The following is a 15,089-nucleotide window of genomic DNA, read 5'->3' on the forward strand; positions in this document are numbered from 1 at the left end:
AACTGTTTTAATTAATCACCGCCACTGCCCCCCTCACTTCATTCCACATTTTCTTTTGGATTACAAACTTCAGATGGTGTAGATGTGCACCTGCTTTTCTCCTTCCACAAACCAAAACACAAACCTTTGTCCTTTTCTCCTTTCATGAAACCAGAACTGGAACATGACCAGACACCGCAGGAAGATGACAAAGTTACTATCACTTGAAATGGTTCCAGAAGTCCCAAAGCTGAAATATCCCTGTGGTGAGGAGACTTCCCACTGTGCTCCTGGTTTCTCTTCCAGCAGCTTGCCCATCTTTGTATGGCTGAGGCTCATTCTCACAATGCTCCAAGGGGAATGTCTTCTTAGGCACCAGTTTCTGGAAATAACTTTCAAAAACAGAAAAAGTCCCTTAGCAGCTTTCCTACTCCTGTAAAATGAAACAACTCTTGGAAGTACCAACACGTAATCTGGGCAGATTAAAAGAATAATTGCTGGAGGAAATCAACAGATCAGACAGCATCCATGGGTAGAAATTGGTACTCAATGCTTCAGGTCTGAACCTTTTATAAAGACCAAAATAAAATAGATAAAATTACATATATAAAGGGGAATGAAGCTGGAGGCGGGGGAGACTTTGCAAATTTGTGCACATTGCAAACATGATTTTGAATATTTAGATAATAAGAGAACCAAAGGATAAGGAGCAAGATTGGAAAGGTGGCATTGAAGTTTTTTTTAAAAAGTCATGAACTTATTGAATGGCAGAGCAGACATGATGAGTCAACTTCTACTTCTATTTCTTCTGTTCGTGTTTCTAAAACCACACATTGCACCAAGAGATCCAATTTCTCATTGAAATTTTGGGTACGTTTGTTTTCAACCCGACAATGGAAATGGCTTTACCTGTTGCCTTCTCAGAATCATTACACATGAATTGCCTCCACATTCCCACTTTTTCACTGTAGCCAAACATTTAAAAAATTCTGACTTCTGCAAGGTGTATCTGCAGACTGTCCAGATCCTGGTCCAATAATAGGAAATGTTATAATGGATAGCTTTTTAGTCCATAAAGAGACATTCTACTAGTGTTGAATTTTTATTCTCCTGCACCTCTCAGAACCGATAAACATATTGGCATCATGTCAGCTAACTCTTGGCTAAGAGCTTTCAGGAATTTTCCCCCATTGGTTTTGACACTATTTCATAGCTGACTTCTATTTAAATTTTGATTATGATTTTTTGTTTGCACTCGTTCCTGGTGTGCTTCTTCGATCTCGTGGTGCCATTCAGTCTGTTGTTCCAGCTACTTTTGGCAATACAAAACATTTGCTTGAATTAATTATCAGTCTCCTTTTTCTACAAATGTGGGTGTGCAGGTGAAGAACACGTGCTTATGTGAAAAATTACCTTGAGTATCTGATTAATACAGATAATTTGGGCTTTGTACAACTTCCATCCAAATATTTAATTTGATTTGAGAAACTATGAGGATTCAGTGTAGAGAATATGCACAGACTTTTTTTTGACAGACTTTTGGATTATGTGAAAACTACAGCACTTAAAGTAGTTTCATCTACATTTTTAATGTAATGAACGACTCATGATTTTGAGAAAAACTATATAAGAATGCCATGAAACATTGGTTACTCATAGTTAAAACGTCGGTTTCGTACACTGGGATTCCTGCTGACATTTGATATTAAGAAACTGGCTGATAAAGAACCCTGGAGATAATATTGATGTAATCTATAATAATCATCAGGAATTGTTTTATGCCCTGGCATACATTCAAGAACATACCATAATTTTGGGAATAATCCAAAATAGAGGACAAATAATTGAAGAGAAAATTGGCAGTGTGTGGTGATACAACCAGCAACCTACTGCAGGTAGCTTTGTACCTGCAGAAAGACTACCTGGCTGACTGTCAATAACTGACCTGGATATAGACCTTGAGCCAGCCCCTCCAAGGCCAGTCACATGTGGAAGCATCAAGACTGAAACTGGTGTACGAGACTTTAAGTGGATTAAAGCCTGTAGTACAGTCTTTCTGTGTTTTGTGTCTGCTTGCTGCACCACAGTGCACCACAATTTAATCCCCCAAAAATTTAAAGACCATGGAGAAGTTCCTCACCATCGGAAGTCTGGAAATTGACCCCCAACATCAGATGCCCTGGTGCGCTTCAAGATCTGGAAGCTTGCAATTGAGGCGATCATCCAGACGCAGGCTGAGGTAATTAACATGAACAAGATACGCCTCATGGTACTCCGCACTAAATTGGGCCCCTGTGCTTTCGCCTGTCCTGGACCTGCACCAGCGTGCAGTCCGACCAATTTCAGGCACTGCACAACACCTTTGTCACCCACCTGTATCTCTTCATTAAGTCCCAAAACATCCCATTCACAGTCCAAGAAGTCCAGACCACGACCAAGTCATGCAGGGTCTATGCGGAGTGCAAACCACGCTTCTTCCGCCCATCACAGGCCCATGTCATCAAGGCCACTCAGCCCTTTGAGTGGCTCAGTATCAACTTCAAGGGCTTCCTGCCTTCCACGAACAAGAAGATCTACTTCCTCTTAGTCTTAGACAAATACTCTCATTTTCCCCTCGCCATCCCTTGCCCTGACACCTCCACAGCCACTGTTATCAAGATGTTAACGCAAATCTTTACCATGATCGGATATCCAGCATTCATCCACAATGACCGTGGGTCTGGCATCATGAGTGATGCAAGGCATTCCGGCTAGTCGCACAACTAGTTACAACCCGAGGGGCAACGGGCAGGTGGAGCACGAAAACAGGGTGATCTGGAAGGCAGTCCTCCTGGTCCTGAGGTCCAAAAGCTGGTCCGTCGACTACTGCATTCCACACCATACGGTTGGTCTTGTGCATGGCTACCAATCAGACCCCTCTTGAGCACCTTTTCTCCTTTCCTAGGACTGGCATCTCCCCCTCCCACCCCCCACCCCCCCCCCCACCGTGGCTAACGTCTCTGGGACCAATACTCCTCTGCAAGCACATGCAGACCCATAATTCTGACTCCCTGGTCGAGCAGGTGCTCCTTCTCCATTCGAACCCGAACTATGCCTAAATCAGGTACCCCAGTGGATGTGAGGACACTGTCTTGACCAGGGATCTGGCACCAGTAGGGGCCCCAACCCCCACACCATGAATACCCCGCCCAAGCTCCCCACCACGGATACCCTTGGCCCACTCGGATTCACCGGGAGTCGACCTTCCTCCGCCTCTCTAGAGGGTCCCACTCCTCATGGACCAGACCCGCCCAACTGCTGCACACCACCCCGTGCACATTGCCACCTGCCCGGCCACCCCAGGCCCAACTAACCCTCAGGCAACCCTGCCCTCACCGATCTTTGACCAGGAGCCAACCTTGTGATGGTCTCAGAGGCACAGACAGCCACTGAACCACCTGAACTTGTAAGATACAACCTGGCACTGTTCTGCAAACAACCCCTGCAGGGCTTTTTAAGAAGAAGGTGAATGTGGTGATACAACCAGCAGCCTACTGCAGGGGGTGAACTTTGTACCTGGGAGGCTGACTCCATCTAGCCAGCTATCATCAACTGATCTGGATACAGAGCTTGAGCCAGCCCCTCCTGGGCCAGTCACACGTGGAACCATTGAGACTAAAACTGGTGGACAAGACTAAGTGGATTAAAGCCTGTAGTAGCCTTTCTGTGTTTTGTGTCTGCTTGCTGCACCACAGTGCACCATACAGTGTATTAGAAAAGAGAATGGGGCTGAGCGCGTCATCTATTAAAAAATTGGCACAGGCTGGATGAGCTAAAATGTCCCCTTCACTGGGAGGGTACGTTGTCCTGCAAATCAACTCATTTCCAGCAGTTAGGAAAGCAGGTATGAAGATTGGGTATTAAACCTACTTAAATGTGTTTAGATGAGGGTCCTACACATTTTAAATGTGAAAATAGACATGTTTGTGTTTCAACTTTACATAGGTGTTCACAAAAGATTTTTACAGCTTATTTACTGTAATGTCAGAATTTAATCTATTTTTCAATGACCAAGATGTTAATGTGATAATTGCCATTGTGTATTGTTATTAGAAATAGGATACATCAAATTTGACTATATATTACCCCAATCTTTAAACCAGTTAGTCGTAAGATTGGTGTGACGTTCATTCAAATCATATAATTTTAAAGTACTATTTTTCATAACCATTCACAGTAATATTCAAGCAGAAATATCATACTTCTAGAGAGTTTCTCTTGCATTATGGTCTAATTCTTGCACTGAATTTTGTTTTCCTATCTTTCACCCAAGACAAGTTAGCTCTACTTCCAAAAGATAGAAAATTAGTGTCTCAGTGGTATTCCTCCAGGTAAGGATTCCTGATTTCAAACTGGTCAGTTTAGCAAATACCAGCTTCAACCTGCTCATTGTAATTCATCTCTATTTAATGTTCAATCAGAAACAATCACCATCGTGTGTGAAACAATAGAACTATGCGTACTTCAGGAAATTTTCTTTAAATTTTTATTTGGATTTTGGCATTGCTGGCATGGAAGGGTTGCCTATCCTGATCAACTTTGAGCAGGTAATGACGAGTCAGTTACTTGTACCATTCCAGATTAGCAAGGAGAAGTGATTAGACTCCACTTGTTGGAGTTGATTATTATTTGGCATTTTTATGTCACTTCACCTGTCGCTTATTGTCCCATGATTATTGCAGGCATGGATTGATTTATGGTGAGAAGATGCAAGGGTAGTGAATCTCTGGGTAATTTTGACCCAAGATGGTTATGGATAATTGAAAGTATTTAAAGTGGAACACCTTTTAAAGATCAGAAAACTGGCACAAAAGAGGATCTGAGACCAGCAAAGATGAACCATGATCATACTAACTGGCAGGTTGGCTTGAAGGACCTACTTTTATTTTCTTGTGTGATTTCAGCCTTTGTTTCTTTTGGGAAAAAAACCCATCAAAAACAGGTACATAATCTTTTATCCAAAATTCTGAAAACAGAAACATCCAAACACCAAACATTTTTTCCCCATGAATGTCATCTGCACACCAAAGCTCGCGTTTGGCACCAAACATAAACCGACGCGACCCACCCCTGCCCAGCGCCAAGTCTCAGTGTTCCTATCAGTCAGACATGTCCCTGCTGCTCGTGGACTTTGAAGACTGTCAAAATGTCAATCTTTCTCTCACTTCATTTACCCTCCCCCCCGCCCCCCACATCCAGTGACCCTTCTAGTTGGAGCAGGTCTTTGTTTTGCGCAAATCTGAAATCAGCTCAATTACTTAACGAACCACTGTTAACTATTATTGTATTATCCAAAAAAATTCCAAATGCCATAAAGTGTCTGGTCCCAAGGGTTTGGGATAAAAGATTCTGTACCATTATTGCAACTAAATACTGCATTTGTGATTATTGTTTTTCTACCTTCAGCAACAATGATTGGTTCAGCACAGAGAGAACCTGTATTACTCCGACAAATACCTTTATTAATTGTTGTTGTTTTGTCCTTCGTAGTCGAAGATGATCATGGCTTCAAAGTGAACTTGGAGATTGGTGGCTGTAGGTCCAGAGGTGACTGGTCAGGCCAATCCGGGCCCTGAAGGCTCGCCCACATGTGGGACACAAATAGGTGGGTGCCGTCATGGCAGTGGATGCTGCTCGCGCCTTGCGTACTGCAGGCTTTTGTTGCACCTCGATGATGTGCCTGACTTCAGCTGCACGGGCTCCTGTGGTGATCTTGCTGCGCCAAGCTGGATGTGTTGATATCGATACCCAGGCCTTTGAGGGACACTTTGAGGCAGTCTTTGTAATGTTTCTTCTGCCTCCCCCCCATGCCCCCCCATCCCCCCCCCCCCCCGACTGAGCACTTGCTTTATTATCCAATTAACAATAATAGCAAGCATAAAAGTCATACAAAACTGAGTATCATTTCGTTTACCCACCTAGGTTTCTCTGACTTTCCCCAAAACAATTAAAGAATAGAAAAGATAATACCTAGGAATAGGAGCCTTCGCTGGCTAGGCACTTGATCCCAATCAAATCACCATGTTTTTGACATGGGATAAATCATTTCCACAAAGGTTGGTCTCCAGAGTTTTCACTGCTCCTTCTCCCGAATTCTCCATTCTTGTGCTCCTCCTCCTTATGGTTTGCTGAGGGCCACCTGACCATAACTGTTATGTTTGTTCAAGCCTTTGATCTCCTCATGCTGCTGCAGTAGTTCTGTCCAAGGCCACGTCAGGATACATCAGCCAAGATCCTGGTATGCCTATCTGGATCACAAAATTTAGTGCAGGTTATTCGTTAGGACTTTTTTGATCCCTGGAAGCATAGTTCTTGCTCCTGCAACCAGATCCACTCATTTTTCTGCTCAGGAGTGGCCCAAGTGGTGCTGACACAGTCAACAGATGAGGGATGAACTTAGTCAGGTAAGTCACCATCCCCGAGAAACATCTCACCTCCTCTTTGATTTGGGGCTTCACAAAATTCTCACTGGCTGATGTCTTTCTTGGATCAGGCTTCATTTTTTGTCTAGATATGGCACCACCTATGAAGATCAATGTCTTTATGCCAAACTCCCATTTCTCTATTTAATTTCAAATTGACATTCTGTGTCAAGCACTTGGCTTGGTTGCGTATCATGATCATTCTTGGTGGACCCCCATACAATGATGTCATCCATCATGGTCTCAATTCCAAGTATACTTTCAAAAATCATGTGGATGGTTTCATGGTAGACTTCTAGTGCAGAGAAGATCCCACATGGTAGCTGAAGAAAGCGGTATCTTCCTTGTGGAGGATTGGAGTGTATTCTCGAATTTGCCTCATCCAGCTTTATCTGCCAAAACCCTGATGACATGTCAAGCTTGCACTTGGCACCTGCAAACCAGCACACAATTTCCTCCCATGTTGGAAATTTTAAAAAGCTCTCTTAATGGCTTTATTGAGATCTTTTTGGGTCCAGACATATACGCAATGCTCCATTTTCATTTTGCATGATCACCAACTAGCTGACCCAATCTGTAGGTTCTTCAATTTTCTGTATGAATTTCATTCATTCCGTGCTTGCTAGTTCTTGTGTACATTTGTCTCGAAATGGAAACAGAACATTCCTGCGTGCATGGACAACAGGTCTCATCTATGTGGATCTTATGTACACCAGGTAAACATTCAAGCCCCTCAAAGACATCTGTGTACTCTTCCACCATGAGTGTTGTGGTGTTCATCTTCAGTTTATGAAGCCATTATGAATACTCTTTTCACCAGATTGAGCTCTTCACATGCACTCAGACCTAATATTGGCTGTACTTACCTTTGTATAATCAGTAGCTGTGTAATTAGATAACACCCTTTGTGTTTGAAGATCATCATACAACCCTCTTTTACTGGAACATTGTCTCCAGTGTAGTCTGTCACTTTTAATTTCACTGGATAAATCTTGCTCTTTATGATGAGGGTCTTGTGATCATCCATAGATAACAGATTCTCCTGGGCTCTGGTGTTGAGCTTAAATGGAATTACTGTCTCATTCACACTCACTGGAATGATCCATTCCATTTTACCAGCAGCACTCTGTACCTTTCTCTTAGTAGCCCCTGCTTTGCAACACTGAAAAATGATTCTTCTTCTCAAATTGATTGCAGGACTTTCCATAGGCAGGACACATCTTTGGAATATATATACCACCGCACCACCCCTTTGCTTTGCTGTAGCTTTTTGAAACACCTGGTGTGTTCTGCTTCTCCGTTTTCACCGCATGTACTGTTGTGTCTATCCTGTGCAGCTCCTTTGTTTATCCTCTATTGTCCAACACATATTCACAGCCTTTTCCAATGTTAAATCTTTTTACACAATAGTCTTTCTCTAAGCCCATTATCTGGGAGTCTGCATAACTTCTGTCTATAATGAGTGAGTTTTTCAAATCTCTAAATTCACAGGACTTATTCAGTGTGTAAAGCTCAGCTAAGTATTGGTCAAAGCTCATACCTTCTTTCTGGTCACAGGAGAAAATCTTGAATCTCTCAAATGTGATGTTTTTACTTGGGGCAAAATACTCAAATTTTGTCAACAAAGTGTCCAACATGAAAACTGTCTCATCAATTCGAAAACATATAGATGTCCAACGCACCTTCACCCATCACGTGTAGAAATTTAGACACTTACCATTCTCCCCCCCTCCCCCCCAAAAATCAGACTCTCCTGCTCCACCCGCCTCTAAATAAATGTCGAATCGCTGTTTGCTGTTAAACTACATCGGTGTGGGAGGAGTTAATTTATCCATGATGGGAACTAACGTCTTTTCTTACTTATTCACACACTTCTGACACCATGTCATGTTTGTTCCTTGAAGAACAACCTTGCGTGGTTTTAACACAAACAACTTCATTTTTTGAGCTGCTTGAACCAACAGATTTGATTTCTGTCGTAGTCTACTTTTCACACGCATAAGAACACAATAACTGTGTCACGTTGCCTTGGCTCAAGACCACAATGCTTAATTACTTTATCACCCTCCTTGCAGCCTGAGCACAATCTTTTGTTTTGGCCCAATGTCTAACCATTTCACAAAATGTCTGCTTCCATTCCTTCTTGCATATGGCAAAGAACAAAGACATTTTTTTTCTCTGCTTTCACTCTCCTTAATTTACTCCAGTTCACTGTTTTGAATTCCTTTCTGGCCCACATGATGGCAAGGTTACAAATATTAGTCTTGTTTTTAAACCATTGCCTGCCGTTGGGAATGGAGGTATTCCTGGAGTCCCATCTCCCACAAACTCTTAAAATTGTCTACCACCATTCCTGACTGTATGCAATATGATTGCAGAGCTTGTTCTGATCCATCATCTTGCTTTGTCTATTGCATATTCTTTTTGCTGTTTAGTATGTATACAGTACTTGAAAATGTGCAAATTTGTACAGGGCCTGAAAAAATAGCAATAGGGATGTTATTTAAATTTTCTGGAACATCCAAAACCTGGAGCTGAATCTCAAAATAAGGAGTCAGACAATGAAGGTCAACGGAAATGTTTTCTCCCAAGGGTTCTAAAACATAACAGTACAGCACAGGAACAGGCCTATGCCAAACATGATGTCCAAATCAAATTCAAACTTTGCTTCTTGCAATTGATAGATGTTCATCCATCCCATTCAGAGTTGTGTCTCTATCTAGAAGCTACTTAAATGCAACTATTAGATCTACTTCCACTACTATTCCTGGCAGCCCATTCCAGATATCTACTTCTCTGTGTAAAGTATTTGTCCTGCATAACTGCCTTAAGCTTCCTCCCTTCACCTTGAACACACATCCTCTAGTGTGTGACCCTTTTGCCCCGAAGAAAATATTCTAACTGTCCACATTATCAATGTCTCTCATGATTTTATACACTTTATTAAAAATCACATCTTCCCTTAGCCTCAAACACTCCAGAGAATGATTCAAGTTTGTCCCTTCTCTACTCATAATTCTCCAAACCAGGTAACAATGTGGTAAACCTCTTCTGTACTTTTTCCAAAGCCTCAATCTGTAACGGGGGGGGGGGGGGGGGGGGAGGAAAGAGAAGCAGAATTGCTCATAATATTTTAAGTGGAGCTGATCCAGTTTTATATAAATGTAATATGACCTTCTTACCTTAATAATCAATGTTCCAGCCAATGAAGCCAAACATCCCACACTTATTCTTCACATATTTCCAATTCTGTGGCTACTTTCAATGAGCTAAGGACTTGAATGCCCAGCTCCCTCTGCACATCAATTAAGAGTCCAATGATACATTACTAGAGCAACATTTATCACTGAGTGATCAAAATGCAACATATCTCAGCCCTGACATACAAAATGATCTGATACATTCCTTCTCAGCCCAGGTTCTATAAAAGATAATAGCTGAAATCAAGGTGGCTAAGCACTTTGTACCACCACACCATGTCGGGTGCAATATCTGGTCTCCAAACAAAGACTGGGGAAGTTGCTCCAAATGCACTGCTGTGCACATAATTTAAATTTGGTTTTAATTGATGCAGTAAGCTCCAATATTCAAACCAGTTGTTTTTTGAAACTCTAGAAAGTGAGTATACCATTTTCCCCCTGGGAGTTTACCTCATCTTTCAGTACTAAAAGGAGAACAACATAATAATATCAAATGTTTTGCACTAAAGAAACTGTGATATTAGATGGGCATCCAGAAAATTAGCAGCAGGGGAATTCTTACAGAATTTACTAGCATTCGTAGTTGCTCTGCAAAGAATTTTAGATGGTGAGATTTTTTTTTTAATTGTACTGATAAACAGCTCATTGAGGCAAAGGGTATACTGGAAATGTTCAGTACTTACGAATTCATAGTTGTTCTTATATTCTGGAGTAAAATGCTAGACAAGGCTTTCAATTTATTCATATATTTACAGAAAAGTAGCCTAGATCTGGTTACAGCTTCTCATTTGATTCAGAATTTTGTAAAAGATATAAAAAACATGTGAAATTACTATGAATCTCAATTCAAACAGATTGAGAATGAAGTAACCGAGTTGGCTAGAAAATGTGATATTAATACAGAGTACAAACAGCACAGAGAATGTAAAAGAAAAAGATTCCATAAGAAATTGCAAGATGAAGGAATATTTGACACCCGAAAGATATTCATAGCTGAATCCTACTGAGTGTCCTTAGATTCTGTTATAAATAGCACAAGTAAAAGATTAGGGCATTTTAAAAATGTGACTTCCAAATTTAGTGGTTTAATTCCAAAGCATTTTGGCAGATAATGTGAACAAATTAGATTTTTTTTTAAGCAGACATGTACTCAGACATCATCGAATGTCAAACTGAAATCATACAAGACGTTCTTTCATTCAGAGAAATGTACAAAGAGTTCATGAACACGAGCAGTAAAGCAAATTCAAGGGTCAAGAAACTGACCATCAACAATGTACTAAAATTCATCATCACTAACCTGTCCACATTATATCACATTTTTCTGACCTTACCAATAACTAATGCAGTTGCAGAATGATCCTTTAGCCTGCTCACATAAAGTCCACCTGCGTCCTACAATTCTACAATGAGTGAGGATACATTGTCTGGGTTAGTTTTCATCTCCATTGAAAGGCTATTAAGGTAGATCAGAATAAAGTTATGTGGCGAGCTCTCCACTGGCCACTGAGACAGAGGTGCACCAAAGAAAAGGTACAAGGAGTGCCTAAAGAAAGCTCTTGGTGCCTGCCACATTGACCACCGCCAGTGGGCTGATATCGCCTCAAACCGTGCATCTTGGCACCTCACAGTTCGGCGGGCAGCAACCTCCTTTGAAGAAGACTGCAGAGCCCACCTCACTGTCAAAAGACAAAGGAGGAAAAACCCAACACCCAACCCCAACCCACCAATTTTCCCTTGTAACCGCTGCAACCGTGTCTGCCTGTCCCGCACCGGACTTGTCAGCCACAAACGAGCCTGCAGCTGATGTGGACTTTACCCCTCCATAAATCTTCGTCCGCGAAGCCAAGCCAAAGAAAAAAAATAGATAACTTTGCTGGAATGAAGCCTAGATGAAAGAGGCAATTGTAGTTGCTTCAAACATTTTTTCATATTGCCTTAGTTTGTTTTCATTTTATGTTTAAAATGTAAAATATGTTTTTATTAGTTTAAATTTTAAATACAAATAACAATTATGTACTTCCTTTAAAACCGTATCTACCTATAGTTCCTTGTTTTGTGATGCTAAATACAAAATAAAAATGTATAATGAATTTAAAAAATATTGTATGCATCATGGATGTGGCACCATTGCCGCCCCCCCCCCCTCCCCTCCAACACTGCTGAAAAATCAGTGCGGCCCGCCATTCAACCACTGACTCACCATCTGGTATGTGTCGTGGAACCTTTATGTGCTTGCTCCCCTAACGTTAGAACCTGGCTGTGCTCCTGCTTGATTTGCGTGAGAACCTGGATAAAGGCTAATATCCTGGAAGGGAGAGAATTACACGTGGAGAAGAACATATACTCCCTTAAATTGCTGGTTTTCAGGCTGGGAAACCCAGCTGGCAACTGTTAAATCAACAAAGTAAATTAAATCAGAGACTACCAGCAATTAAGAATATTAAAACTGTCTGGCAGCTTTCTGTAAAGGGAATTGCATTCCCCTCAACTCTTAAATCTAGTTTTGAGACCACTGTCTCTCCATTCCATGGTCTTCAAATTAATTTTTTTTATGTCTGTGCAAGCCACAGAAACACTCATTTTAAGGGATTAATATCCAATCCTTTGATTTGGTAAAGGATTTTACTAATTTCACTGGTTAAGACCACACAGCATTTCTTGCGTTGATCTCTGATGGAGGGTACCATTTTCCTTAGGTTATTTAATAGCCACTCATTTTGGTGTACACGGCAACAGAAAGAATGTGGTAAGAGTTTAAGTGCAATGAATGGCTAATATTTTATTGCATCACCAGGCCCAAAGGGTGGGCCAAAATGAAGACAAGAGTCTGGAGATGCAGGAATCTGGAGGAAAAAAATACAAACTGCTGGACCAACTGAGTGGGTCAAGCAGCATCTGTGGAGGCAACGGGATGGTTGACACATAGGGTCGAGATTCTATATCAAGACTCGTATTTGTAATAAAATCAGCATTATAAATGTTCAGCATGATCAACATTCAGCATTCAGCATTGAAGGCAAGCTCAAGGAAAAGCAAGTGATGTGGAAATTTAGAAAAGGATGGAAGGCCCGTTATTTCACATTGGCTGGGAGCCAGCTACACTTTTGTAAAGTCAGTAGGTTAATGCTTAGATTAAATAATTTAAATACGACAACCCAAAGGAGAATTCTCACTGAATTATACATCTTGATTACTATTTCTTAAACTGCCATTTAATTTTGGACAGCAAATTTTTAGTTCTGCAACTCTAGCTATCTTGAGAGCAACAGCCAAATATCATGCTTCAACATAATCTGAAATAAAAACAGCAAATGTTGCAGATATTCAGGTCAGAGAACTTTTAGAAAGAGAAACTACTTCGATGATAAGTCGAAAATATTAAATCTGCATCTTTATGCATAGACGTTCACTGATCAGCATTGTCTATGTTTATATTAGTTATCTTTTAAATTAATTTGGATCCATTTGTAATCTAGCTTTTCCTCTCTTTAGAATTTTTCTTTGAAAATAATACTAATTTAATAAAAATATATATAAATATTAAACGATACAAGTGATTTTCAATTTGCTGATGAAACTATTGGAATTATGTTTTGGCACAGAGTGGAAGGGCTGAATGGCCTGTTTTTTCTGTGCTGAAGTGTTCTCTGGTTCTATTAAGTAGAAACTGCATTGCTGTAAAGTGACTCCAATTACACTATGCAGGAACTTTTAGATCACATGAAGGTACTAATTTTCCATGTCTAAAATAACTTCTACAGATTACTTCACATCACTAAAAAGCTACAAATAACCAAATAATTCACATGCAGTGGAAAGTACAACTAGAAACAAAGAAAAAAACAAATTTATCCCAAATCAAAGCAAAAATAGCATTAAAAATGATCAAAATAAATGATAGGAAGTATTTAAAGTTTAAGTATTTAAGGTGAATGTTTCTTTTAATAAAATACAAAAGCATTGGTGACAGTTAATTAACTATTATTCTTAACTATTTAGTTCTAGTCGAGTGATCCTATCATATCAAATTAAACATTTCCATTCCTTAAAATAATAGTAAGAAATGGTTCCTGGGAATAAAATGTTCTAATAAAGGATTATTTGAAATAGCACAAAGGCTGAGTGATGGGACTTCTTTAAAAAACTTCTGGAAAGGTCACATCTATTCTGCCAATTGTTATTCAGCATTTTGTCTTTCAGAAAGATGATCCAGATGATTGTCCAATTGAAACGAGCAAATTACAAAGTGGAAAGAGCATCAATAAAAAACGGAGAGACCGTTTTCTTCCTCGGGCCTTTGAAATCTTCACAGATAACAAAACATACATCTTCAAAGCAAAGGGTGAGAAGGATGATGAGGAGTGGTTTCAGTGTAATAAATGTTGCTGTAGCGCAGGCAAAAGGGAGAACAAGCTACTTATGAGAGTACTCATTTCAATAGATGGCGATAAAATTATCAGGATGGAACACGACATAGATTTTGTAGTGATGATCTTGATCTGTAATCTCATTACTGTACTAGTTACACTGAATCACTTGCGTGTCTAAATTTTAAAATGAGAGGTAATAATAGTAATTGTGGGTATGGAGGGGAATAAGGTGATGAAGTAGTAAGATAACAAATTTCATAATTTGGCAACACAGGATCTAAAATTACCATATGAACTGAGACAAGTACATGGTCAATTGAAAATCTAAGTGTATCATTGATTACAGTGTGCATTATTTTAAAATAACCCAACACAATTAAATATTTTTATATTTGGTAGTCACTTTCATTGCAGCGAAATATCTACTTCGATTTGTGGACATTTCGAAGATGTGAAACTGGAAGAAATGTTTGTTCCTTGGAGTAAAAATTCCTCATTCCCATAATTTTGGTTGCTTTATTTTCATTATGTCCATGAATGCCCAGAAATAAATCCCTAGTGCTAAACAGTCACATCAGAACTTCATTTTCTCGATCCAAAATGTGCTACATTGAAGCAGTATATTTAGTGCTAATATGTACCAAATCAAGCAGTTTTACCTTTTTCTGCCTTATGTATTTATTATAATTATGGTCTGGATGCATTCTTTGTGGTTGCAGTGAATGTTGCTGTGATCAGCTAAAAAGAGTTCCTGTTATTTTTTTTTCTGTCCTGGAAGAAATCCAGTACTTTATCTAAATGCCTAGCTTGAAGCAATAAATAAATCAAACATCCTTGGAGAGTTCCAACAGTCAAAGTCAAGATTAAATCTAATAATTTGGTGTCCGTTCAGTTCTATTTGTATAGCAAGAACAATGATCTCAAAGAAACCATCTCCCACCACACCCTCTCACCTCCCTCACCACCATTAGTGGTGACGACCTTAAAAATACTATTTCAGCCCATACCTGTGGAACTGCATGCAAGTTATGCAAGGCTATTGCGAGATCACATGTACAGATATTTTTGTAAAATCT

At 40.1% G+C, this 15,089-nt stretch overlaps 1 protein-coding gene across 1 annotated transcript in view; it reads left to right on the forward strand.

The window, feature by feature from the left end:
- Positions 1–14,066, forward strand: part of veph1 (ventricular zone expressed PH domain-containing 1) — a 175,587-nt gene extending 161,521 nt beyond the window's left edge. Inside the window, 3 exon segments of the mRNA XM_069899101.1 lie at positions 12,629–12,754; positions 13,844–14,017; positions 14,019–14,066. Of these exon segments, the coding sequence (XP_069755202.1) occupies positions 12,629–12,754; positions 13,844–14,017; positions 14,019–14,066 (348 nt within the window).
- The last annotated feature ends 1,023 nt before the right edge of the window (positions 14,067–15,089 follow it).

The sequence above is a fragment of the Narcine bancroftii genome, chromosome 9, assembly GCF_036971445.1.
Source record: "Narcine bancroftii isolate sNarBan1 chromosome 9, sNarBan1.hap1, whole genome shotgun sequence".
Classification (NCBI taxonomy): Eukaryota; Metazoa; Chordata; class Chondrichthyes; order Torpediniformes; family Narcinidae; genus Narcine; species Narcine bancroftii.